Source organism: Paramormyrops kingsleyae, chromosome 9 (genome assembly GCF_048594095.1).
Source record: "Paramormyrops kingsleyae isolate MSU_618 chromosome 9, PKINGS_0.4, whole genome shotgun sequence".
Classification (NCBI taxonomy): Eukaryota; Metazoa; Chordata; class Actinopteri; order Osteoglossiformes; family Mormyridae; genus Paramormyrops; species Paramormyrops kingsleyae.
The window spans coordinates 30986962-31013707 of NC_132805.1; the positions used below are offsets into that span (position 1 = coordinate 30986962).

A 26746-nucleotide genomic window follows, 5' to 3' on the forward strand; every position below is an offset into this window, starting at 1 on the left:
AACAAATAAAGACACACGATAGTACTTTAAATAGACCTCACACCTCTGTATATTCTTGCTGGTCTTCTCAAAACTACGTAGTCTTGTTTTTCAAAGTTCTGGTTCTTCCAAGTAAATGGGGTAGGGCCCAGAACCAGTCCCAGCAAGTCCGGGACACATCTGAGTGCCTCTTTGGTCACAATTACTGAGCCACATAGCAAATCTCGAACAAAAGGAATAATCACATTTTCCAGGGCTCCGCCCTAGGTAACAACCCAGAATTCAAATAAAAAGTATCCAGATAGAAATTGTTAAAGGTTGAATGATGCACATCTTTATGCGATTCCCTTCGTTGTACATTATACTCCCCAATATACGATTAATGGCATGTTATTACCAGTCTTTTATAGGTTGGTTGCTTCCCCGACAGAATCTTTATACTTGAAGATGGGTGTGTTTCCAGTTTAACCCTGAAGCCATGGACTCTGGGTCTAAGCATGTGTGTGTTTTACTGTGCACCTGTAAACCACCGCCCCGCCACCACCCCCCCACCTCAGAGACTTACGTAACACACACAAGACGAGAAAGGTCTCATCCAAAGCTGGAGGCAAAAACAAAAATAAAATAACAAGGGCTTCTTTATTTTAGTCTTTAATGGGGAGGACAAAGAAAGAACTGGAAAACCAGTGGGGGGAAAGAAATAAACTTAAACTTAAAACATTTAAGGCATGATACATTCTGTTGGTTTTGTGTTACTGTTCTCTCATAGCACAATGAATTTAACTAACGTACATAAACATCCCCTCAAATCTGCCACTCTTGTGTTTATGAGAAACAAAAAAAAAAAAAACTTTACTTCAACAAACCTTAATTTAGCAGCCTCAAATCCCTTCTAGAAAGTTCTCTTGAGTGTGACTGCACATACATCGGTGTGTAAGGCTTCGGTTTTTACAAAGCTTTCGCACATTTCTGTTGTTTCACGACTAGAATGACCTCACCACGAGCACGGCACTTCTGGAAACACAGGGCATCAAGAAAAGAGAAGGAGAATGTCATCTGTGACTCGGATGACACATGGTCATGCTCGTGGCAGCTGGGAAGACAGACTGGGGGCTGTCCAATGTGAGAAGCTCCAGTCCAGACAGAACTCCCACACACCTGAGGATCATGCAGGAATTTTAAGTTAAAAGCACGATCATGTGAGCCAAACGTCAATGAGCCTGTGACAGAGTGAGAGCTGCATGTCCCTGGGACCAGACTGAGCCGATAAACATGCTAGACTTCACTGGGAAAAAAAATAATAATAGGAACTGCTATAGTCAAGCTGAGCAGGGCTCTGTGGACCCCAGACATCAACTGATGAACTAATACCCCAATGCTGATTGGCTAACAATGGAAAAACACCGTAGGCCAATGAGGGCAAGGGTGACGGCTGCAAACTGGCAGCTGAATGGTCCAAGCGACCCATGCAGAATGAGCGAACGAGCGTCATCTTGGCTTAATAGAGAATGAAGACACTCGGACATGCGGTCCCATTTCGAGGCAGTAGGGGACATGGTTTGGTTAATGAAGCAAACGCTTTGCAGGCGACCCAGTCCACAACGAACCAAAACACAGAAACGTTAATATAACATATAAATCACTTCATATGTAACGGAAACCTAAAAACAGCAAAATGAGGTTAAATTAAAAATTAAATAGTGACAGCAACATTTTTTAAAACTATATATAAATACAAGTTGTAGCTGAGCCTTGACAGGGTTACTGAACAGCTTCAATATTTGTTCTAATACTCTAATATTGTTCTAGGATACAGTCTGTTACTCTACAGAGTACAGATACTCTAAGAACCAAGAGAGAAGCTAAGCATGCATTTTCAGAGGAACTCAGAGGCTCAGAAGCGCCCCCTAATGGCGGGGCCAGCTGAGCGGTTTTGCATTCGTCAAGCAAAGCCGTTCAGCAGTGGCCCAGGTGCCCTCCCAGTCCTGGTCCGGTCCGGCCCGGCTCAGAGTTTGTGCAAGTGAGATGGCTCCAACCTTGGCCGCGGAAAGGGATTTGGGTTTTCCCAACAACAAACGTGGGTTACGGGCCGATTTCCAGGCAGCTGAGATCCCGAGGTCACAGTCACCGGGTCATGAAATCACTCCTCTGCAGCGACAGATCAGAGCCTGCAGTCAGTGCCACACACTACAGGCATCCAAGAGATGGTTTAATCCAGTGCAACAGATACAGACTCTTCATAAGACATGCATATGCAGGCTGGACCTTAACACATTAGGGGACGTCAAGGGAGCAAGCTGGCTTTTGTAGGCGAGTGTTAGCACAGCACAGAACGTGTGTATAAAACCTGGAAAAATGGTAACATGCTGCATAACGGCCAAGGGGCTGTCAATTCCGTCCCGACCTTGGTCTTCAGTCAAAGGTCAAACAGCATGATGTGAAACTACATCAGTCCTACTCTTGCAAAAAAATCCCCTGCTTTCTAGCCCCTGTAACTCTTCCGCTAGTCCACCTTTTAAGATATGGCTTTGTTCAAGTTCGAAATACTAGGAACCAAGAAGTATTTCGCCCCAGATCAAGACACAGCTCAGAACATAATAATGTCTGCGCACTCAGTCACTGGCCGCTCCACGCGAAATCCCAGATGCGACGGTGCATTCGGAGCCTCATCCTTTGCCAGAGTACCAGCAATAAGACCTAAGCGATAACCTACAGCTGTTTCAGCTTCTGAAGACAAAGCGTGGGACTCCAGCCCCTGAGATCTGGTTTACTTTCATTCATGGGATGCTTCTTCAGGGCTCTCTCACGGAGATACGGCGGCGATGCGTGCAAAATTAACAAAATAGTGTCTCTGCCAGCGTGAGTTTTCTTCTTCTCTGATTGTTGGCTGTTTTTATTATGAATAGTATATGCAGGGGGAGGACAAAGTAATGAAAACACCACATGAAAAAAGACTGGGGGGGGGGGGACATGTGTGGCCCAGCGGGTTAGTTCTGTGCCAGTGACCGTTAGGTCATTGGTTCAAATCCCAGAGCTGGCAGACTGATGCTGCAGTTAGACCCTTAACCCCCAGCTCCGGGGGCGCTGCCTGCTGGCTGACCCTGTGCTGCGACCCCCCCAAGCTCTCACCTGCATATGTGTCTCTCTCTCTCTCTCTCTCTCTCAAGGGGAGCAAGATGGGGTAGGTGAAAAGAGAATTTCTCCATGGGGATAAATGAAGCATCGCTGTTCTGTTCTATACTAAACACTGAAATAACCATATCTCAATATAAGGGTGGGGGAAATTACACTGAATACTGGGTAGTAGTGTGTGTCTGCCGTAAAACTGTGGGTGTAGGTTCAAGGTCCCTAAGAGGAAGAGAGGATGCTACACAGTGCATCAGTATGACCTCACAGGACCGGATCAGCACCACTGTGACCCAAAGGTGCAAAACCTGGACCCATAAGGAAACGGAAAAGGCGGGATTATCTGACAAGCCATCTCACGCACTTTTTTTCTCTTAAATAGCTTGGGGACGAGTAATGTGAGCAGCTACATCATGGCAGGAATGAGGTCCAGTCTATGCTCTGCATGGTCATGTAAGAATTTCCCTGCAGGATTAATAAAGTATCACAATTCTATTCTATTCTATTCTATTCTATTCTAAACAGCCATTTTAAAGGTACAGGAGGGTTCTAAACCCTCCACCCTAATAACGCTCCCATTCTCCTGTGACATTAACGCACTGTTCTTAAGCGTTTTCCTTATTTTGTCCGTCCCCTGCACATTCCGTGCTTATATAGTCTTCCGAAAGCATCTTTACGTTTTAATTTGACAAAGCTAAGCTGGGAAGTGCTGATGTCCGAGCCAGGCGGCCATAGGCTGTAAACCATTTCTGAAATATGTGGACATCATGCTTAGTGTTAAACACAAAGAGAATAAAGAACTCAAAGGCAGTGTCAGTGAGCAACCGAGTCTGCAGACCACTGCTCTGGCCTTATAGCATAAGGCAGAAAGCAGGATGGGCCATAAAAGGGGAATACGGAGTATACAGGCCATGAAATGGTTTACAGCCTCGAATAAGCTGCCGGGCAGAATCAGAGCCACTAGTGGCAAGGAGAAGTGGCACAATGGTTTGGGCACAGAGTCCCACTAGTAAGCGCAGAGGCCTGTCACCCCCTCAAGTACAGGAAGGTGGCAAGGGCCTTACGGGTCACACAGCGGCCTCTAGTGGTGGGGGGTATGAAATACAAGGGAGCCACATAGCTCAGATATTTGGGGGGGGGAGTGTTTAATTCTGCTTAATTCTGCAAACATGTTGCAAATTTATTGGTCTCATAACAAAAGTCAATTGACAAGCGATGTTTAACATCTCCGCACAGACACTCTCTTTTTTTTGTCATTTTTCTGACTGACTCATTCAGTTCTGTTCTTGCCATTTTGCTTAATTGCAGTTGTAGTCACTGGCTCCCAAAGGGAAACTAAACAGAAATATATGGTATTTTATGTCACTGCAAAGGTGTCACTAATTAAAAAGCACCCAGTGAGGATGCTTGTCAAGGAACTTTTTAACAGCTCTTTTAAAACTATAATTCATTTCAATTCATTACTACTTGAAATGAACGTTTTACTTAAAACTGCTGCCTATTTCTAGTGTTATGTCTTTTTATTGTAAGCAAATGAATAAAGTAATATTTTTTGTTATAAAAACCAATAAATTTGCAATATTTTGAATTAAGCAGGCGACCCGTGACTTTCTGTGAGGACTGTGTGTCAGAAAGCAGGGACGCCATTGCCCCCTACAGGCAAGCAGCAGTCCCCAGTGTGCTCCCAGGGGCTTCCTGAAGGCTAGAGAGACATCACCAGGTGGAGAACACAAGGCATGACATCAAACAGGCAGGGGGGGGGGGGGTCAGCGGCCGCCGGGACCGGGCCAGGGGTCCGGCCGAGGACGGGTCTTCATTGCAGGAGGTTATGCTCATGGTGTTAGTGTCCTAATGCAGTGCAGGTTCCCCTGCAGGAGCCCAGCAGTGTGTCCGGACACTAGTCTGTCAGTCCAGGTGAATCCTTGTGCCAACGTGTTTGTTTTCCTGGGGGGCGGGGTGGGGGGGGGGCAGGGGAGGCTCACTTGGAGTCCTGCAGTGGCTGCTTGGGTCCGTCACCCCCTTTCGTGTCCTGCTCGTCGTCGTCCTTGAAGAAGAGTAAGGGGAACATCCCCAGCACACAGCCAATACCGACCCCTATGGCTTTTCCCTGGGGGGGGGCACAGAAGAGGGAGGGAGGGGTCAGTCTAGGTGACCCAAGCACAGGTATCTGTGACTAACTTCCTCTGAGCCAATCACCAAGAGACAACAGAGGTCAGCTCAATACTGAATGTCACAGGTAATGATATCAGCGTTAAGGATAATCTGTCCGCATTCCCCTCTACCCTCCCCCCAGCCCGTCCATCGTAAAGGTGCACAACGGCACCGGGCTTCTCGAACCCGCAGCCGGATGGGTCTGGCTCATCCCAGACAGAGCTGTGCAATCATGCGCACAGCGAGCGAGAGCCCAGGCAGAGGCAGACAGGACAGCCATCTTTTTCAGTCAGATTTACGTACATGAGCTTCTGCTTATTCATTATTACTGCCTCAGCACACGGGAACTGAGAAACGCCTCAAACACCCGCAACCAATTTTGTCACTTGGTGGATTCTAATTGGATAATTAACGTGTGAGAACCTCGGGAATCCGATAGCTGACGACGGGCATGAGGTATGTAAATTACAGGCTACACTCCGAGGGGGGGGAGGCTCTGGCGTTCTGCTGCACCGTGCCACGGTGCCATCAATCCGCCCGGCAGCGGCCCTGCTGCACGGAGCCACTTACCGCGTGTGAGCTGACCCTGGTCTGCCACATGTCCGCCTGCTTAGGCGACAGGTCGGGGATCTGCATGCCCAGTCGGCTGGCCAAGGCCTCTACGTACCCGGCAAGGCTGGAAGGGCGGGGCAGAGGGAGAACACAGCTCACACACCAACTCAGGCATGCACACAGATACACACACATAGTGGTAAATAAGCAGAGCAGGGAGGCCGGCTGTCTCTGGCAACCCAGAGTCATGGCGATGAGGGACAGACGCCCCAGCCGACAGGAGGCACTGCAGGGGCACGGCCGAGCAGACCGCGGGTGCAGTGGAGGCGCAGATGGCCCGCATTTCCCATAATGCCCTTTTCCGTTTCACAGGCAATTGGACAAGCCTGGCAGGTACCACAGTCGTCTCATAACGGCACACGGTTCTATCCTCGCATGGGCGGTGCCTGGGGGAAAGTGCTCCACTCACTGCAGCTGGGCTGGAAGGTTCCTGCTGACGTCACACCTCCCTGAAGGTCATTCAGAGCCCGTGGAAAGATTTGGAGAAACCCAGGACACCAAATGTTTGCAGCAGCGTATAAATGTGTAACACTGGAAATTATATCAGTCGTTGCCAGAAGAATAAAAAGGACGGAAATGTTAACAGTGAACAGAAAGCGATAAAAAAAAATTAAATAAAATGAAATAAAACATCAAACAAAAGCACGAACGCGGTCAGAAACACGACGCGGAGAGCGTACGCGAGCGCGGTCAGAAACACGACGCGGAGAGCGTACACCAGCGCGGTCAGAGACACGACGCGGAGAGCGTACACGAACGCGGTCAGAAACACGACGCGGAGAGCGTACACCAGCGCGGTCAGAGACACGACGCGGAGAGCGTACACGAACGCGGTCAGAAACACGACGCGGAGAGCGTTCACGAACGCGGTCAGAAACACGACGCGGAGAGCGTACACGAGCGCGGTCAGAAACACGACGCGGAGAGCGTACACGAGCGCGGTCAGAAACACGACGCGGAGAGCGTACACCAGCGCGGTCAGAAACACGACGCGGAGAGCGTACGCGAGCGCGGTCAGAAACACAACCTCAGTCAGACAGTACAGAGAGGAAATGACACCCCAGGGATAAACAGGAGAAATCATGCACTTCACAAGCGTCCTGAGGAGTATCACTTTACAGCATTAGAGCCTGTCGATATCTGTGAGGAAAGATGGAGCTCCGTTCAAGGCGAGACCAGACTCCATACCAGTCACACGGCACCTTCTGCTGAAGAAGCACCTTAACGGGTAAAGACAATGACACTTTGGGGTGGGAGGTATGCGGGGGGGGGGGGGGGGGGTAATGGCTTTGGTAATGGAATCCGTTCAGAGATGTACATCTGGCAGAATTAACATCGCTCACAGCTCCAGTCCTGTGCAATAAGTCGGGCCGGGGAGACAGAGACAACCTCACATTCCCTCCCCTAACACACGGGAAATCACGCAGCTGTTCCCCCATTAGAGTAATGAAGCAGGCCAGAGGCAGTCTGTCTGTGAGGAAGGAGTTTATTTACAGATGATGTTCTCTGATGCAGATGGTGTGAGTTAGCAGCCTTTTTCACAGAGTCAAAGGCAATAAGCGAAGTTTGATCATGGCCAGTCAGAGATCGGGACCCAGAATATGACGATGAGCGTTGTTGTTTCATGACCGTCCTGCCCTGCTTGCTGCCAGCGTATCTGCATGGTGCAGCACCTCGCCATTTGGTCACCGTGGGAGGCGAGGACTGGTTAGCTTCCTAATTATCGTAACTATCACTGGCTTGATTACAGGAGGTCACACAAGCTGCGATATCCGTGTTACAAAGTAATATAACAAGAAGTAATATAACCAAGTAATATAAGAGAAGCCCGCAGTGCCCAGGACGTGCCGGCATGTTTGCTTACCCGAGTCCGGCCAGATCTGACACCAGATTCCCCAAGGCTGCGGCTGAAACGACAGAGACAGACACGGGTGCGTAAGACCGAGCAACGTAGCCGTACCCTCTGGGAGCTTTGGGGGGGCATCGGACAAAGGGCTGTTTTAGGCGATAGTCAAAGACAGAAATTCAGATGAGATACACAACTACCTTCAGTGAAACAAGGACACACAAAGCTGGAATCCGCTAGGAATAAAAAAAACCTGTTTACTGGCTGGTGAAATTACACGCAACGACCATCCCTCTCTCTCTCTGGGTAACATGGTGAATTAATCATGACTTCCTAATGACTTCCTGTTCTAATTTGGTTACTTGCAGCTTAAACCTAATTGAGGTAAAGAAGGAAATGCATCATGTGGGTTTATACTTAGCCAGTCATGGGATTTGAACCCACAACCTTCCAGACACAGATGAAGGAAATGCATTATGGGGATTTATACTTGGCTCACCACGGCATTTGAACCCACAACCTTCCAAACACAGATGAAGGAAATGCATTATGGGGGTTTATACTTAGCCAACCATGGGATTTGAACCCACAACCTTACAGACACAGATGAAGGAAATTCATTATGGGGGTTTATACTTAGCCCACCAAGGGATTCGAACCAACAACCTTCCAGACACCGATAATTGAAATGCATCATGGGGGTATACACTTAGCCAGCCATGGGATTTGAACCCACAACAAGCCACACACTAGGCCAAACAGACAAAAACTGTGTCACATACAGTCACATACAGCTAACCGAAAAGTTAGTTTCGATAACTGCTAATCTGCTAACTCCAAAGCTTAATTGAAGAACACTAAACCAATAAACCACTAAAAAAATGTAGCGGAAGCTAATGATAACTGCTAGCCGCTAACTTTATTACATGAATTCAGCTTTAGTATGGCTTTGGGTTCTGAAACCCTTAAACATACCAAGTTAGTTGAGATTCTACCCTGTTTAGTAATTTATTTCCAAAGGGCTGGAGTGATTACCTGGGGATATTACGGATTTACCCACCTGGGAAGTGTAGGATTCTGTAGAGTCTCTGGAATAAATGTTCTTTTAATGATATTCCCTTTGCGAGACATAAGCATTTTTGTCAGAGGAGCCCTATTCCGCCACTGGCTCATGCTGACATTTTGCCCTCAGTGAAGCCACTTGGGGACTAAAAACATAGCGCCGTTTACCTGGAACTAGGAAGGAGGGTCTCAACTCCTTTTTGGTCTATCAGTCATCTAGCTCTGTCAATCAGAGCCAGGAAAATAACCAGGGGCCAAAGCAAGATATCTTGCTTAGCTGGAATAACTTGTCCATTTAAACTAGGGTACCTGAAATCCGACACGTTATGCAACTAAACAAGAAACCCAGCTTTGAAATACCCCAGTTCTCCGCCTAGTTCAGGGTGTCCCAGGTTCATAGCTAGAACAGCACAAGGAGCTGCGAGTCATGCTACGGGGACCGGGGTCTGATCATCACGCCTTTCATCAGGAAGAAGGGCGCGCTGCATCGAGACGATTTAACAAGGCGACGCGTGTCCTTCACCTCAAGAGGAGTTATGAGTGTCAGGCAGCCGGACCATGAATCACAGAGCTGCTAGATGACAGGTGCTGAGCCAGTCCATCCGTCTGCCTGGGCAGTAATTCACTTATAGGGAAATGAGCTCAGAAAAGCAGGTATCTACCACTGGCACAGACACACGCATGCACACACGCATGCACACACGCATGCACACAGGAACGTGTTCCTATCCCAACAATGACGACATTAATTCCTACCCAGCCCTAACCTCAATTAATCCAGCCAATTCTCTCAAAAACTCTCAAAAAAAGCTGTCTCTGCAACTACAGGCACCCGTGCATCAGCCACAACAGACAGGACGCATTCACCAGCGCAGTTAAAATTTACACATGCCTACTTGGATTTACAACCTGAACACTGATTAGCAGAGCTGGCACGACATATCATACTCAATTAAAAAATATACGCTGCTTTACAAAGGGCTCTTTGCATCTACATAAACGCATTAATGATGGAATTACAGCGGTTTCTGATGGAGCACCTGCTCGTCAGAGAACCCCGCGGGGGTATCCGGAGATGAGATAAACTAACGTGCCCTCCAACCCCCCCAGCTGGTGCCAGCGGGCAGCAGCACCACACAGTACATGTGCACGCACCTGGTCTACAGGCCCCACCCCCCCCAGATCCCAGCAGTTGCACCCAGGAAACGTCACATGGACACAGAAGTGTCTCTGCACCTGCTCAACTGTCAGGTTCTCCCACATTTCAACCTCCTGGAATTTCACTGTAGCTGAAACTACAGCAGACTGCAGGCAGTAGGTAAGACAGCCCACATGGTGTCAGGGGTCCTTCAGGGTCCTTAGTTCACCTATTGCATCACACTCCTCTAACAGAGGGGCTCCGCTTACCGTCTGTCACCCAGAAGCCTAAGGCTATTACTATGACTAGCATACATCATGTTCTGTCTTCTTGTAATACGTCTCAGGTGTAGCCCACGCAACGACTGCTGTCATTGTGATGCTACGGTCTTTAAACGATGTGCCCTGTAAACATTTATTTACCATTTACATTAATTATTTAGCAGATGCTTTTAGCCAAAGCAACGCACAGTTGAGAAAGCAGAGTCAGACAGTCTCTGGAGCAATTGGGGATTAAGGGCCTGGCTCAAGGGCCCAACGGTGACATCACTCTGCCTGGGATTTGAACCAACAACCTTCTGGCTACAACAGAGCCAGAATGCGACCCACTGAGCCCCAGACCACCCCCCTTATCAAACTGCACTGGAATGACTGTGGCTTCATCACTGGTCACCTATTCTTCCTCAGAGGACAGCTCGGCCAATCAGCTTGCTAGAAAACACTGCAACACTGTTGACAGAACCTGGAGGTTAATGACTAAAGCAGGGGTGGGCAAACTGATCCGCAAAGGGCCAGTGTGTGCAGGTTTTTGGGTCAGCTGTTCAAACCCAGGTGTGAGGACTTCAGCCAATCAGTCCGTAATTAGTAATCAAATTGGGACACTGCAGCAAAATGCCACATACCCAACAGCCCTCTCTGAATAAGACTGGGGTTGTGTTACTAACCACTACAGCACCTGCTGGAATTGGGCAAAATGTGTCTCAAACAATCATGTGGGAAGGGAAAAAAAGACGATGAGAAAGAGCACAGATTTACATACCTGCCATAGTGGAGATCCCCAAAATGACCCCTATGGACAGCTCAATCTGCGTCCCCTGTAAACGGAAACAACGTTCACTCAGCCTTTGATTAACAGACTTACAGAGCAGCTAAGGCATCATCTCTGCCCACTCACAGGCCAGAATAATACGCAGATGGATAATCTGTTATCATCAGGCCTGAATAATCGATAATGGAACAGTAGCATGAGATCTCAGAACAGTGATCAATAAAGGAAACGCTTCATTTCAAACGCAATGGTATTATGATGACTGAAAACATTTCAAGAATAATTAACAATGAAATAAAACAGCGACAACTACAGCATATCGGCAAAGTACTTTTAATTACAGACTTAAAGTGCAGCTTATAAACTCACAGCCACGATCATGATGGCGTTGTCCAGAAAGCCAAATCCAACAAAGGGGATGGCGTTGTGCAGGAGTACTGGGAACGCAAAGGGTTAAACAGACGACAGGCACAGTTAGCGACGCTCTGCCAGAGACGCGTCTGACAAGAAGATTCCGGAAGGTGGCCTGATGAATCTGTCACCGCCGTCAACCCGAATCTCCTCAGAGCTTCTATAGCATCTCGAAACGTCCGTAACTCCAGCTTTGCCAGGTTGTAATGAAATAAAATGTTCCTGTGCCAGAAAATATCTAATAAATCTACAGCGACCTGGACAAACCGAATCAATGGGCCAGTTCCTTCATTCAGGGTGAACAACAACTGGGCATGAGCCAATAAAACGTAACTGGCAGATAGCTGAACATTCGGGGGAAAATAGAGCATCAACAAACGCAATAAATTTTGCCACCAGAATATTTCAGCCGAGTTCATTTCATTTTTACTTAGCACCCTTCCTGACCTATGAATGCACACGGCAATAGAAAAATCCAGAAGGCAGCTGAGGACAAGAACTATGCAGGTTCTCAGGCAGCATATCAGGCGTGCATGCCGAACACCTGGATCTGCGAACCCCTGCATGGAAGCAGGTAGAACATCACACATAAGCTATAAAAAAAACTGAGCAGCGGAGATAGATTATGGCCATTTTATGAAGTACAGTACGGCAGAACACCAAGAGTGTCGAGATGCTGGACCTGGCGCACAAATGGAAGTCGGCTCGCAGATGTTAGCTGCCAATTGCATTAGCTTTAGCATTAGCAGCAAGAGCATCTGCGTAATGCTGCCTGAGAGGCGGATTTCCCAGAAGAAAACGTCTTAGGAGATCGGGCACTCTTACCGTATCTCAGCTGAGCTGCTGTTGGAGGGGCCATTTCCAGTTTCTCTGAAAGAAAAAAAAGGGGGGGGGGGGGAGTGATGCAAATGAATTACAGGCCTTCTTGAGCATGACAGGAGGGCAGGAGATACGGGCCCGACTGAAGCCGGCTTGAGACTTCGAGGGAGCGGAGTCAGAGCGGGACAGGCGGTGGTGGAGTCCTGCCGGGCCGCAGATAAACCCTCCCCGCTGTCTGAGACCAGCCCAGCACCCAGGAGATCATTCCCTGGGCCATCTGCTTACGTCAGCGCTATCAGACTTATTCAGCAAGACCTTCAAGTGACTCGGGGAAAGTTCAAACTGGAGAATGGGCTTGTCGACACTGGGAGAACCATAAAGAACCTGGCAGAGTGCTTGTTACCTTCAGTAAAGAACAATAAAAAATAGAGAACCATAAAGAAGAGAGAAGCTGGCAGAGCGCTTCTTACCTTCAAGAAAGAATCATAAAGAATAGAGAACCATAATGAACAGAGAACCTGACAGAACACTTGTTACCTTCAATAAAGAACCATAAAGAATAGAGAACCATAAAGAATAGAGAACCATAAAGAGAGAACCTGGCAGAGCACTTGTTACCTTCAAACAATGGAGAGAACCATCCACCATGAAACCCAGAAAATCCCTTGAAGCCATTCCATTATTTACCAGTGCTGTTTTTGTCGTTTTTAATGATAATTTATCATAATTTTCACAGAATACTTTCAGATAAGGCTCCTTTCACAGGAGGCGCTCCTATGGGAGTTAACCCCACAACCCCGCTGGATGGGAGAATGAACTTTTTCATACATTTATTATTCTGTGATTTATTATGCTTGGGGTCAATAAACTCAGTCGGGAGTCCTGGAACAACTGCAGTTAAGGGCCGCGCTCAAGGGCCCAACAGGGAAATGAATACACTCTTCCAGGTAGGGGATTTGAAACTGCTGAGCAAGAAAATTTCACTGGCCAATGCCTCACTGACTAAAAACTGAATGAAGGTACAACACACACACCGAGTGTAATCGTAAACTTATTCACATATGGCTGCACATTTGAAGATCAGTCTGCCGGATCACGACCTCCCTCATCATGGCGTTTTGTTTAATCTCTGGAGGTATGTGTAGTGTCCAGAGTGTGACTACACAGTCAGATTAATGACGGCCAGAGGCCTCACCGCTAACGCCGGTGGCACCTAAGTTCTCTCTCCAGGCAGGTCTGGGCCAGGGAGGTGCAGATGCAGTTTAGATGCAGTCCTTTTGTAGACCATGACTGCTATGCTGCTATGCATTCTGGGAATGTATCCAGGTCAAAGCTAGAAATTTATACTGGACAACTGCCCTGGGAAACAAACTGAGAGCTGGAACTAGCATACCACGGTGTGATAATCGGTGCCTGAAAGCACGGTCAGTCACGGTCGACCGTGGTAAAAGGGGGGGTCACATGACAGCAGATGCCGTCAGCTCAGAGGTGCAGCCGCATGCATCTCCACGCCCATCAGGAGGTACACAGAAGGTTCGAGGACGAGCCGGTTAAAGACCCGGGAGCTAAACTGATCAGGCAGGGGAGATGCCGTAAACAGCAGTCAGAAGGGACGGGGGTACGGGGCTGGGAATCCGGTCTCCATGACGACAGGCCAGCAGGAGCGAGGTGGTGCTGGCCGCAGTCCAGCTTCTGTCTGAGCGTACGGGAGCCGGGGAGGGCTGACCCCACGGTCGATATCCCTGAGGGGAAATACGAGCAGAGACGCTGGGGGGCCGAGACAGACTGGCCAGCTCCTACGGGCCCCACTGCCATTCAGAACATATGGCTCTTAACACTAATATAGGCAATTAGTATTTGACTTGGACATTATTGGAAAAGGGGCTTAAAAAGAAGTCCTTGTTAATGCTCATCTCACCACGGTGTGCTAGGGGGCGCTATGGGGGGTCTTTTCTACCTGCTGCCATTGTTATAGTACGACGTTACCCCCCCCCCATACTCGCAACCATGACATGCATGGAAAGACAGATAGACACCATAGATTACCACATATTATGATGCCTATCTCATGTATGCATTTCTTTATGCATTTTTACAGAACCTTTTTCGCACATCAATTCTTCTGTCCGTCTTCTGTCCGCCTGACGGAATCGCATCTTGTAAAGGGCATTTTTGAGAAGCATTCTGGCCAATCTGGCTTCCCCTCCAGCAGTGAAGTGTGATTTCAATCCAGCCAACACATGCAGACTGGATTTCGAAAACACTTTCAGCCCCGCGCCCCCTAAGGCAGTAACACAGGCCGCGGAGTATCCCCACCCCCCCAGCGTACGATCCATCCCTGTCTTCCAAGAACCCCTATGATAGTTTAAGTCTGGAACGCATGAGGAGAATTATGAAAAGCATGAGCACCTTCTGGAATGTTCTCCTCCCTCAGCTGTCACGGAGGATGATCTCAAAACTCCCGAACTTCCAAAGGTGGGTGAGTGTGTGTGAAGTGGAGTGTTTACACAGGAAGGGGATCATCTAAGGTCTGGATCGAGTTGGGTTTGCGGCACTGCTAACAATCACTGCTATTACAGCTGAGCGTTATGACGTCTTAAGGTGCTGCACAACATAGGCTTTTAGGGCCACCGGGAGCTCCGCCTTCTCCGCTCGCCCCATGTCTCCGCCTCCTTCATAGTCTCCATATTGGCGCTAAGCAAAACATCAACACCAACTTTGTGATCATGAAGCATCTTGTTCGGGCTAGAAGGGGCACGTAAGGTAACGATCAAGGGGGTCGCTAGTAGGGTTGGGTATTGCCAGCAACCTCGCGATACGATACGGGGCAACGATACGATACGTATCACGATACAAACACCACCTGCATTTACAAAAAAACACCTAGGATTAATATATCTCATTATATAAGTTAAAGTTTTTCTCTAACAGTTTTTATTTGGAGAACCCTAACCTCCGTTAAAATGGTTTATTCTAGACTCCCGCTCCGGCTTGCAGACGCTCATTTCCAAACCCGCAAGTAACGCACTTAAATTACCATATTAGTAAAAATGAATAACAGTAAAATGGAAAGATATACATTTCACTTCATATATTGTAAGTATAACAGCAATAGTTTACGGGAAAAATGAACTGTACACAGCATGACCACTGAATCGCCTTATAAGGCGACGTGACGCCACACCTCTGACCCCGATGTACCCGCCCCCCCCCCAATGTTAATATCAAACCTATGCTCCTAGCTGGCACCCTGCAGCTGCACTGCGCACTGCACTTTCACAACTGCCGTTGCACCACTGCAACACGTCTGTATCGATGCGTGTATTGTCTAAGAGTCTGTCACAATATTTTGCCGTATTGACTTTTTGAGTATCGACCTAGTCGCTAGTAAACCAAAGGTACGCGCTTACAGCCCAGGACAGACCCCCCCCCCCCCCCCCCACTGTGTCACAGATCGTGCATCACTGCCATCAATTAGCAATCCAGGGCGTAACTTCTTTAATGAGTCGGCAGCCAGGTTCAGTGGAGCTGCGGGGCCACACTGATGGATGCAGACAGACGGGGGTCGATGCCCCCAGCCCTCCCCAGTGGGTATCGGCTCTGCCTATCCAGCTTCACGGGGAGGGAGGCTCCATCCTTTCATCCATTCTTTCACTATCTGTGTCTGATTTCATGTATTAAAAAAAAAAAAAACACAGATCAGCGTCACAGTTTTCAGACCATCCAGCAATCGGGGGTCATTCGGCAGGTATTAAAATTGACAGCGAAGGTTTCTGCCGGCTTCAAGAGAGGTGACCTTCTGCTCTCAGCATCCAACCGCAACCCCGCCTCGGATTCTGGTCTGTTAAATCCGCAAAAGGGCGGGGACACGGCTTTGGCACCATGGAAACGCCCAGTGCACCAGTCACACCTCCCAGCAACAGCGGCGAACACGACTCCATCCGGGCAAAGGTCCCCCAGTGTTAGTCATGCCCAGCTAGACATGAACGTCTCGTGAAATCCAACACAGCCACGTTTGAGGTGGCCAACAGCGCCCCCTGCACTGTGCTACACCCACAGAAGGTGTCCTTTCTGGCGTCAGCTCAACGTCCGAAAAGTTTCTACATACAGATGAAGACCAGCCTGCGGGGGCAGCGAGGAGCTCAGCGACATCCACAGCATTCCAGTCGATTAGAGCAGAGCTTTATCAAACATCTCACCGGGAAGGGGGGGGGGTCACTCAGAGGCTCAGGTCTAAATTTAAACAGGGAGCTGCAAAGCCAATCGCTTATTCCCTGCCTGCCCCCACGCCCCCACGCCCCCCGAGGAGGACTCTCCTGGCATTAAATGAATCTTCCTCATGTAAACAGTGTGGAAGGCTGTCTCTTCAATCCACGGACTGAACGATGAGAAATGTCCGAACTCTTTAAACGCCACGGCACCTGCACAGTCTTGCATAAGACAGCAGCCACAAAACTGAGAAGCAACAGGACAACAGATGCTGTTATTTCACACATCGCGTGCAGTATGACCTTCTGCACCCTCCAGCATGCAGAGTGACACAACGCAGCCATGTCAAGATGGCTATTAGCTAGCCAAATGCTAACAGATCTGACGCATCATCGTGTAAGGCACACAGACGCACTGGAAGAACAGCCGTCCATCTAACGAGACAAAGCCATGTCGGGACGAATGTTTGCTAGCCAAATGTTAAGAGATCTCACACATCACCGTGGAGCTAAGAGATCTCACAAATCACAGTGGAGCTAAGAGATCTCACACATCTCCGTGGAGCTAAGAGATCTCACACATCACCGTGGAGCTAAGAGATCTCACACATCACCGTGGAGCTAAGAGATCTCACACATCACCGTGGAGCTAAGAGATCTCACACATCACCGTGAAAGGCCGGGTTTCTCAACCCAGCCCTCGAGGAGCCAAGCTTTTGCTCCCGTAGCAGCTTGAAGGGAGCAAAAATGTGGACTGTCTTGGCAGGAGCCACACTGATGTAGGGGCATGCAGACACAATGAACACCCATCCATTCATCCATCCAACCTAGTCCAGCTTGCAGGGAGGGCCGGACCCTCTCCCATGCAGCTACAACCTGGATGGGATTCCAGTCCATCGCAGACAGACAGAGCGCAAACATCCACTATCTCAGACTCCTCCTTAACAAGACCATTGCCTACGATGATGATCATCATCCGAGTTATTCCTGCGCTCCCACCGCCCCCGGCACTGGCACCACACCGCCTTTACAAAGTACAAGAATCACCAGCGGACAAGCTAAGGGCAGGGAGGCCTCGTGCTCTTTAAGAACACATATGTACATCAGGACATAACGGTGGTCGTCAGGATTGACAGGGCCGAGGAGGTAATGACGTGGATGAGCAGACAGTCTTTCACACAACACTGACACATCAGTCTATCCAAAACAAATAGGTCCCAGAGACACAGCAGTGCCCATCGATTCAGCGTTCCTTATCTAGCAGTCAGAGTTCCAGATGACCCAGCACTTCACAGCTGGTGAACTGACAGTCCCCAAACATGTGGTAATCTCTGCCTCACGGGCCCCCAGAGACGCCGGGTGTGATTCACACCCCATTCCTGCGAAGGCGGTGTGTTAGCCTGCCCCTGTGGGGATATCCGCTCCGCTCTCTGGGCAGTGCTAATCAAAGTCGTCTCGTATAATCGAGGGCTCCCCACCCACCAGCGGAAGCTTAGCCCAGGGCTTAAACCCAACACCCAGCGCGGCAATTAAAGCCCGAGCCCACAAAGGCAGGGGAAACAAGCCGATAACAGTGATATCCCAGGGAGCTCTGGGTGCTCGAGGGCAGCCAGGCAGGGCCTGCTTCCAGCGGAGGATGCACCAGAACCGCAGCCAGCCTGCACCTCCAGCCCCGCAGGAGAGAGATCTCCGGTCCATGCGCTCCTTCCGCTTGCTGGCTTTCGCAGGTGGCTCAGAGACGGTCACCATTCCAGGCAGGAAACAGGGATAACCTGCTTCATTTTCAGTACTGGCTTCATACCTCCAGGGTTGTGGGTTCGAATCCCATACATCACTGGGTAGGGCAGTGCTTCTCAATCTGCTCCTCGGGGACCCCCAGACGGTCCATGTTTTTGCTCTCTTCCAGCTGCCTGCCTGACAGCCCACATTTTTTAATGGAGTTGGGAGGGAGCAAAAACCTGGTCTGGGGGGTCGCCGAGGACTGGGCTGGGAAACACACTATGTGCGTGAAGCTTCAATGTTATCCCAATGTCACATGGCGCCCCCCGCCTTCCGCCCCTGACTGAGAGAGGGCGCCCCCCCCTGGTTGCCTCGGGTAGGCTCACCGTGACGTCCCGCATGAGTCATTGGAAGATGGACGGATGAATCAGGGCCGATTCAAATGTCATTATGAACAAGAAGTTCCACCCCGCATCATGTGTCCAGGTCGTACTGTACAAGTCCTTTTTGAGGGACATAGACTTGGGCCAGGAAGACAGACAAACCAGAATGGCAGGGTGGCGACAGAGTGATCCGGCACTTTATCGACAGGAATCAATCGTGCAGCGAGGGTGGGGGGCAGCTTTTAAGCGGTCCTGTTACCATTTTGCTGTGAATCAGGCCTTTATCCCGCAGTTAATCAATCGGCTTAAGTGTGCTATCTGACAAGTCATTTGAGTCATTAATTTCAGAGAATTTCAGTATGTTTGTGCAGATTAAGTTTAACAAAAACCCCAACACAATTTTGTCAACACTGCAAGCCAACTGATTCCTGTTATCTGGGTCCATATTTTGGTTCATCTAAATAAACATGGGAACCAGCAGACACCTTAAAACGGCAGAAATATTATTCTCCACTCAGCTATAAATTATCGCAGAATTTCCATAGCTCACAGCACTGCACAAATAAGTCAAGCAACTTGTGTTTGCCAATTTCCAGTAGTATGTACTGCAAAGGTCACAGCAAGATCGAAAGCATTTTAGATTAAAAAAAAAAAAAAAACACAGAAAAACAAATAATGTCTTTTAGCAGAACATCTAAACATTCATTCATGAGTTAAGCCTCAGGTTAAAACCCGTAAACACTCCGGTTGATCTGTGAGCCATTCTCTCACAACGTGATGGGCCAAAACAGTGAGAAGACATCACTGAGGAATCATCACTGTGGAATCGTCACTGAAGAACATCAAGAGACGACGAGACCTCAATAAAAGTCACCTAGTCCTCTTAAAACACAGGGACTTATACAGAGAACGATCAGCATCCCAGGTAGAATTCATTCTGGGATTAAGGAAATCCTGCCAGACATTTAGCTGCTGAAGCAGCCAGGAATAGCAGCCTAATAACTCACAGATGCACATGACAGAGGAGTATTCACCTCAATGTATGGTCACGTGACGGTAACCATGGCAACCACAGAATAAAACCAACACGGCGACTACATGAGAACTGAACTGAAATCAACTGCAATTTAACGGTCCTGGTTCAAGCAAGCAACCCAATTACTATACGCCTTCGGCTTGCGGTTCTGAGAGGAGATAAAAATGTACACAGCAGGCATCTGGATGACCCCCCCCCCCCATCTAACTGCCTCGGCAGGTGCAGGGGTGATTCTACTTTAACCATAAAATCTGCTTTTCACGGCAAATCATCAGCGATCCAGTGAAACAAATACGGTGAAAATTCCGTCTTGAATATTAACAAATCAGATTATAGGGGCAGATTTAACCTTAAAGAACCGCCTGAGACAGACAGGAAAACGGACTTCTACCATGACCACTGGACCATGACCACTGGACCATGCAGCATTTCAAGTGCTGAAATACATTTAACTTCGGAAAAATGCTGTATACATTTAAGAGGCCAGACTGAAGAACTCATGATACAGAACTCATATAGAAAAACTCATATGATATCAGTTCTGACAAGACAGCGATTACGGGAGGAACATGAACACTAATTCATTAATACTTACCAGGTAAGAACAAAAAGAAACACACACTGATTACAGGTTTGTCAGGTACGTCTCTCTACCTCCTGCCAAAAACCTTAAGACACGGAGGCAGCAAGCAGAGGAGCGTTGAGAGCACAGGGTCCACAGAGGAGATACAGGAGGGGGATGGGTGGGGACACTGAGCTCGGCGCGGGGAACCCTGCACTCCGGAACCGGAGCGGAACACGGCCGGCCGCGTCTGCCAGCAAAGGCAGGAGCGCAACGCAGGGGGACCTCAAAAGAGTCTGCGGGCTTCTGGCTGGCTGGGGTGAAACTGAGCCCATGGGGGCTTAAAAACAGAAATCAGCCACCGGCGGGGGTGGGGGGGGGCATCAAAAAGGCTGGCAGGCGGAGAGCATGTGCATGTAATCATTTAGCCTGTAAAACTCCACAATGGTCGGGTTAATTTCACCTTTCCGTTGAACCCTGAATTGCTTATTCCGGAACCCTAATCCTTTTATCTAATTACTATGGCAACGACGGTAATTAAACCGGTACTAATGGGATTCAGGCTGGGTGTAGCACACTGCCTTGTTCGAAACGGATTTCGTTAAACACACTTGGAAAAGTGCACTGAATACAAGCAAGCAGCATTATGTTATAGGCGAGAACACATCAGCTAACCCTGGTCAGGGTCCCAGGAGGACTGGAGGCTATGCAAGGGCAGCACAGGGCACAGGTAGGGTGGGGGTACAGCCTGGACAGGGTGCCAGTGCTTCACAGGGCTGGGGTACACGCTGGATAGGCGACCAGTTCGTGACAGGACTCACACACTGTTACACTATGACAAACTAAGAGTCACCAATTACCTAAACCGTCCTTGGACTGCAGGAAAAGACCAGAGTACCAGAGGAAACAAGAAGAACAAAACGTGGAGAATAGGCAAATTCCATGCACGCAAGGTGAGGACAGGATTCGAACCTCCCACCCTGGAGGTGTGAAGCAGCTCTGCTACCCACCAAACCCCCGACACGCCCCTCCAAAGTCTATAATATAAAGGTTATCAGTCGAAGTAAATACTTTGAAATGATGCGACAGTGAGCAGCTCAGCAAACAGACATGGCGGAAAATAATTACTGCATCATCCCCCAGACTCTAAGCTTCATCAGGCGCTAAAAATACACACCAACCTCGGTGCTCCGACTGGGAGGACAAGTAGGACGGCAGTGCGGCGGTTTAACGGGGACATGATGACGGCGGGATTCTTCAGCCAGCAAACCGCTACCTGCCCGCTGCTTTAGCACCAGGAAACAGAAGATCTGTGTACAACTGCTAACATTTGGAGACCATATATTATGTTATTTTAGCCTGGATGAATAACAGTTAACTGCACATATCTATAAAACTTCACATACAGCGTTTCACATTTTTTATAATTCCTAATGTAACGCTGACTTCACCTGATGTCACAGGTGAACATTATCAATCCTGCATTTTACTCCAACTACAGGTATCCCTCACTTGACAAACGTTCACTTTGTGCCACTTCGCTTTTACGAAAAACCTACATTAGCACCTATTTTCTCTAATCCAAAGAAATCCCAAGAAAATATTCACTCACACAGACACCCCTACGCTGTAGGAAATTCGGAGTCATCACAATCGGCAAAATTCCTCTTTCCAAAGCCAGGACACACTATGGGCGTTTTTGCACAGCATCAGGTTCCGAACTTTTGGTACGGTACTTTTCGGTACTTTCCTTTTCCATCGACATCTGGTTGAGTACCAGCACCAAATGTTCCTGTATCTAAAGTGCCAAACCAACTCGGGTACTTTTTTGGTACTTCGGGGTGGGACTTAAAACGCTTTCTTCGTCGATTGGTTACGCAAATAGCCTGTCTCTGAAACACAATACAACCGCTGTCGTGAAAAAAAGATATCAACTCAGAAAACAACTATAAACGAAGTAAAAAAAAGGAAAGTAATAATAATGAATGCATGGACAAATGAAGTAACACAACCTTTAAATTACAATCTGGTCGGACGAACAGATATAACGAGATCAGGACGACACGACAAGAAAGAAATAAAATAGGCCTATTTTGTATAATATATTACGTAGGGCTGCCACTAATGACTGTTTTTCTATGGGTTAATCTATCGACTATTTCATTGCAGGGCTTTACAAAACGGACATCGGCGTTTCCGCACTATACCGACATTACTTACGCACACTATTCCATAAGCAGATTGCCTGCCTAAATGAGTAATATGATGTGTATTGTGACACCCAAAAGTTAGTAATCTGTATAAAATGCTTATTAAATCCATTTAGCGGGGCGTGCCACATGCTACTGTCTTGGTACATCACGGAAGCGATAAGCACTGAAGTGGCGATGAAAAGAGGGACAGCTCAGCAGCCGTTACATCTTTTACAAGAGGAGATACTGTAGTAATACAAGGTAAAAGACGTTGGTGGTGTGGCGATACCTATTGCAGATTCACGTCCGTCACATTGTTTTGGTAAATATACTTTTCTTTTTTATTTCATGAATTCTTTTCTTTTTTTTTCGTGTCCGTTTGTTTTAGTTTTACCTTATGATAACAAGTCTAGTCCCTACAAGCCCAACACACATAAACACACACAGGCACCGTCAATCAGAGTAGAATAAGCTCAGAATCTAACCTAAACATTTTCACAGACACTTTATTCAATGGAGATTCCAAGGTAGCAAGTAGACAACTTTACTCATTATTAAAGCCACAGATTTAGCAGCTATAAGGACAAACGATATTCCAAAGCCTTTCGCCTTTTCCGGTGGTCCATCATCCAGAATAGCACCTGTGTGTTTTCTCTTCTGGTGCTCGTACACAGCTCTAGTACTGCTGTGCTATGCCATCGAAACTTTGCACAGTGTAAAACCATCTTTTTCGCTTTGTGATCATTTGAACAACTCCCATAATTACATAAAATTAAAGGAAAACATTTGTTATAATGAATGGAAGTGTTTTAGAAATAATGAAGGTGTTTTTTTTTTTTGTTATTTTAATAAAATTACCAGTGGAAAACAAACACCTTGAAGTACCGAACTTTTGGTACTTTCCTGAAGTACCAAAGTTCATACCTGTGCAGTGGAAAAGCGCCCCAACACAGCTAGGAAGCATTCCACAGATTCCGTTTTTGAGGAAATCTTGGGAAGAAAGGCTGTGTCCTTTGGTACACACCACAGGAAACAGGAAGTATGCAGTCAGAGGCGCGCAGAGCTCTGAATAAAGCATGAAAGAGAGGCGGGGGTGGAGTCACATGACCCCCCGCAGGTGGTCTGACCCACTCGGTATTCACTCATCACAACATTCAGGCTGCTAATTCATCTGTCTTCTAACCACTTATCCTGGTTGGGAGAAATACTCAGAATGTAAATTTGTGTCTCACTCAGATAGAATGAGCTTGTAACCTTTATTAGGAATCTGGAAAAATACTGACATCATTTGATGAGTATCACCCCTTCACATAAAAATAAAAACACCATTCTCTCCATTTTTTATGCTTTATTCATAAGTTATAAGTATCACTGCTAGTCAGCATGTTAAGTCTCCTCCACTACTGCCTTCATCATCTCCAGCACTGGCTTGATCTCCTCCATCAACACTGCCTTCAGGTCATGCTCCATCTCCTACACAGTATTTAACACCTCTTATCTCCTCCAACAACACCTCAGTCTCCAACTGCCGCAGCTCTGCCTTATCCTCATTCCTATCCGCTTTCACCTCCACCGGTGCCATATTCACTGTAATCTCTTTCTCTGTTGCTCTCGTGTCCTCATCATTCTTTTCCTCCACCACAAACATGGCTCTCCTCTCTCTCCCACCACAAACATGGCTCTCCACTCTCTCCCACCACAACGTGGCTTTCCTCTCTCGCTTTTCAGGTTCTTCCCCTGCTTCCTCTGCCACCATTGGGTTAGTTATACAACAAAGTGTATTATTAAATTATAGCAGCAATTCATATTGAAAATACACCATCTCTCATGCTATAAATAAATGGATATGATCAAAAACGTCATGTGAGCATATAAAGCAAAAGTTCACGAACACCGAGGCATCTGAAACAGGACCCATCGTAATTTAAACATAAGCTCATCTGATGTAGGACTGTTATGCAGCAAATGAAATAAGAATAATTAAAAGTTAAGCAATACATAATAATAATGTATACCAAACAAATCGCGATTAACGCCGGCGATTTTCCCAGGCTTATCGGGGCTCTCAATCTGCAGCTTCCAGCAGTTTCTCACTGCCAGCATCTATCTAATGCGATGACCGATTACAGCAGAAAAAACTCCAGAGAAAGCAGCTGAAGAATGGGCGGTAGAAATGTATTCATTTAAAAAATAATACTGTATTTCAATCTAGGTGTCTCAGATGATGCATAAACTAATTGTTATGAATGCAAGTGGCTATTAATGCTGAGTAATACTGAATGGCGAGGAACCGAAAGTCAGAGAGACATATGATACACGGAAAGCTGGGCTGGCGGCTCTCACGCATCTGGCGTGACAGTCACGCCTTCAGGCTCTTAAGCAAGCAATCTTACGGCAAATATATATTATTCCATTGTGAATCCAAAATTAGCTACAACAGAAGCGTTGGGGTAGTTTGCAAACCCTACAGTTTAAATTTTAAATGTGATCAACATGCAAAATACTGGTTTATTTCTCTGACATACAGTATACTGGGATTTCAAATACTGGGCTAGTTTCAACTTCCGCTGGGCGGATTTTAAGCAGACCTTGGGCTGGAGATTTTTGCTGGACCTGGCAACACGGCACCGAGGGAATTAGCGTGTCCGACTAAAACACAGGAAAAAGCAGGGCGGCACTGGCTACATGGCATTCCGGACATTTTCCCGATGGGTCTGTGGATCCCAAATCCCAGGGCCGACTTGTAATCTTAGCCCAGCCCTGTTGAAAAGTACATCTAATGCATTAACTAAGTATTAATGACAGGCAGCATTAAAAGGTAACTGTCAAACAAGCTGGAAACGCCCTACAATCATGACTAAGTAGACATGCATCTAGCAATCCGTTGCTGGATTTGCGGGAAATAATACTAGTCCATAAAATCCATAATATCCAACAGGCGCGGGGCTTTTCACCTCAGCCTGAGATCACTAGTATTGTTTCTGTTCATAACTGATATAACGCCCATATTACTGCGCAATTAAATAAGACAGAAAGGCGGCGGCCGGGTGCTTAAAGGGTGGGTATGTGTGTGTGTGTGTGTGTACACTTGCATTTCTTAACACGTTAAACAGTTTCTCAACTGGGGGAGCACGCACTCATTACAGAGCACATGTGCACATAAGTCCCAAAGTGAAAGGCGCAGAGACGATGTCGCAACATCCTGGTGCCAAGTTTAGCGTCCCGGCTGCAGGCGCCGGTCACAGGCGTTGCTATCGACGTCTCTCACCTTGTGCTATAGCTATGGACTCGAAGCGGTGTAGCTCCCGCAGCAGGCACGTCCGCTCCGTGGGATGCAGGCTGTAGATGAACTCCCGTGCGCCCTGCGGCGAGTTCAGCGGCTCCATCGGTTCCTTGTGGGGGTGCGTGCCCAAGCCGCGACTGTGCACGGGGGTCGGCGTCTTGGGCGCCGTGCGGAGGTCGCTGCCGCGGGGAGCTCTGCAAGCTAGCCCGGATCGAAGGGCAAGGGCGGGTCGCAGGGCTCTCTGCAGGCGGGGCAGCATCGTATTGGGGTTGGGGATCCTGCAGGATGGGACATAAGCCAGATAAATCAAAAGCGCCTGATAAGCTGGTCTAAACGCATCTGTCCGTAACTTTCTTGATTAGAATACAACTTACAGGGTGGCATTAAAACCATTATATTTATCTCTTATTCATCTAATTAAAGATAAATCGGGCTCTGCTAAATATTTATATATATAAAAACACATGAATGTGACTAAATGCGAAGTAGCAATGACTGGTTACGAAAATATGCATGCTATGGCCGTTCCGTTACCCAAGCAGATACCAGCAGCGAGGACTTGACATGACCTTACTGCGTCTCTTACTACGAAAAGTTCATCTCTAATAAGTGTTTGCTCAAGAGATAATAAACCCTCCCAATGTCAAAAACTACTTCCGAATTTATTATTATGCCAGTGACCTGGCAACAGCACTCAGACTTACTGGCTGTCAGCAAGATATCGCCGGTTGTTTGTTATCTATGCTTTGTCGCCGGGCATTTAGCTCCTCGGGAGCGTTTTCACAAAGTCTCCCCCGTCCTAAAAATCCGCGATCGGGGTAAGAAAAAGGAACCGATCCGACACATTTCCTATAATGACCATCAGCTATAGTTTCCACTCGCCGGGATGAACGCTTTCCCTCTGGATGAGCCGTTTAAATCGCCGTCTGGTGTCTCTCCTCAGCGCATCCGCCTTTTACATAAACCTGCAAAAGAGTGTTGTCGATTATTTCCTCCCGAGATCTGCTTTTGCCCTCGCCGTTCCCGAATATCATCTTCTCAAGGTAACGTTCTTCCAGTATACCCACCACTGGTCCCCGTAACCCTAACCATCAGTGAGTATTGCAGGGCATCGAAATACGCCCTCTCCAGTAGAGGGGTTATGGGAAACGTAGTTCCGAGCAGCAGTCTAA

General features: G+C 47.8%; 1 protein-coding gene across 2 annotated transcripts; it reads right to left on the reverse strand.

Annotated features, from left to right (window-relative positions):
• Positions 1 to 599: 599 nt before the first annotated feature.
• On the reverse strand, positions 600 to 26718 carry LOC111845238 (transmembrane protein 65-like). Of its 2 annotated transcripts, none has more exons than XM_023814520.2 (10): positions 26642 to 26718; positions 26279 to 26539; positions 25560 to 25852; positions 12198 to 12242; positions 11331 to 11398; positions 10953 to 11007; positions 7733 to 7775; positions 5827 to 5932; positions 5088 to 5212; positions 600 to 2127 (listed from the first exon to the last, which is right to left on the reverse strand). In XM_023814520.2, exons 3-10 carry the CDS (start codon positions 25831 to 25833, stop codon positions 2112 to 2114), a joined length of 732 nt encoding a protein of 243 aa, XP_023670288.1. In that variant the 5' UTR covers positions 25834 to 25852; positions 26279 to 26539; positions 26642 to 26718; the 3' UTR covers positions 600 to 2111. The 2 variants fall into 2 exon arrangements, with proteins under 2 accessions (XP_023670288.1, XP_023670317.1); XM_023814549.2 differs by having other exon boundaries at positions 26457 to 26539; positions 26642 to 26697.
• Between the last annotated feature and the right edge of the window lie 28 nt (positions 26719 to 26746).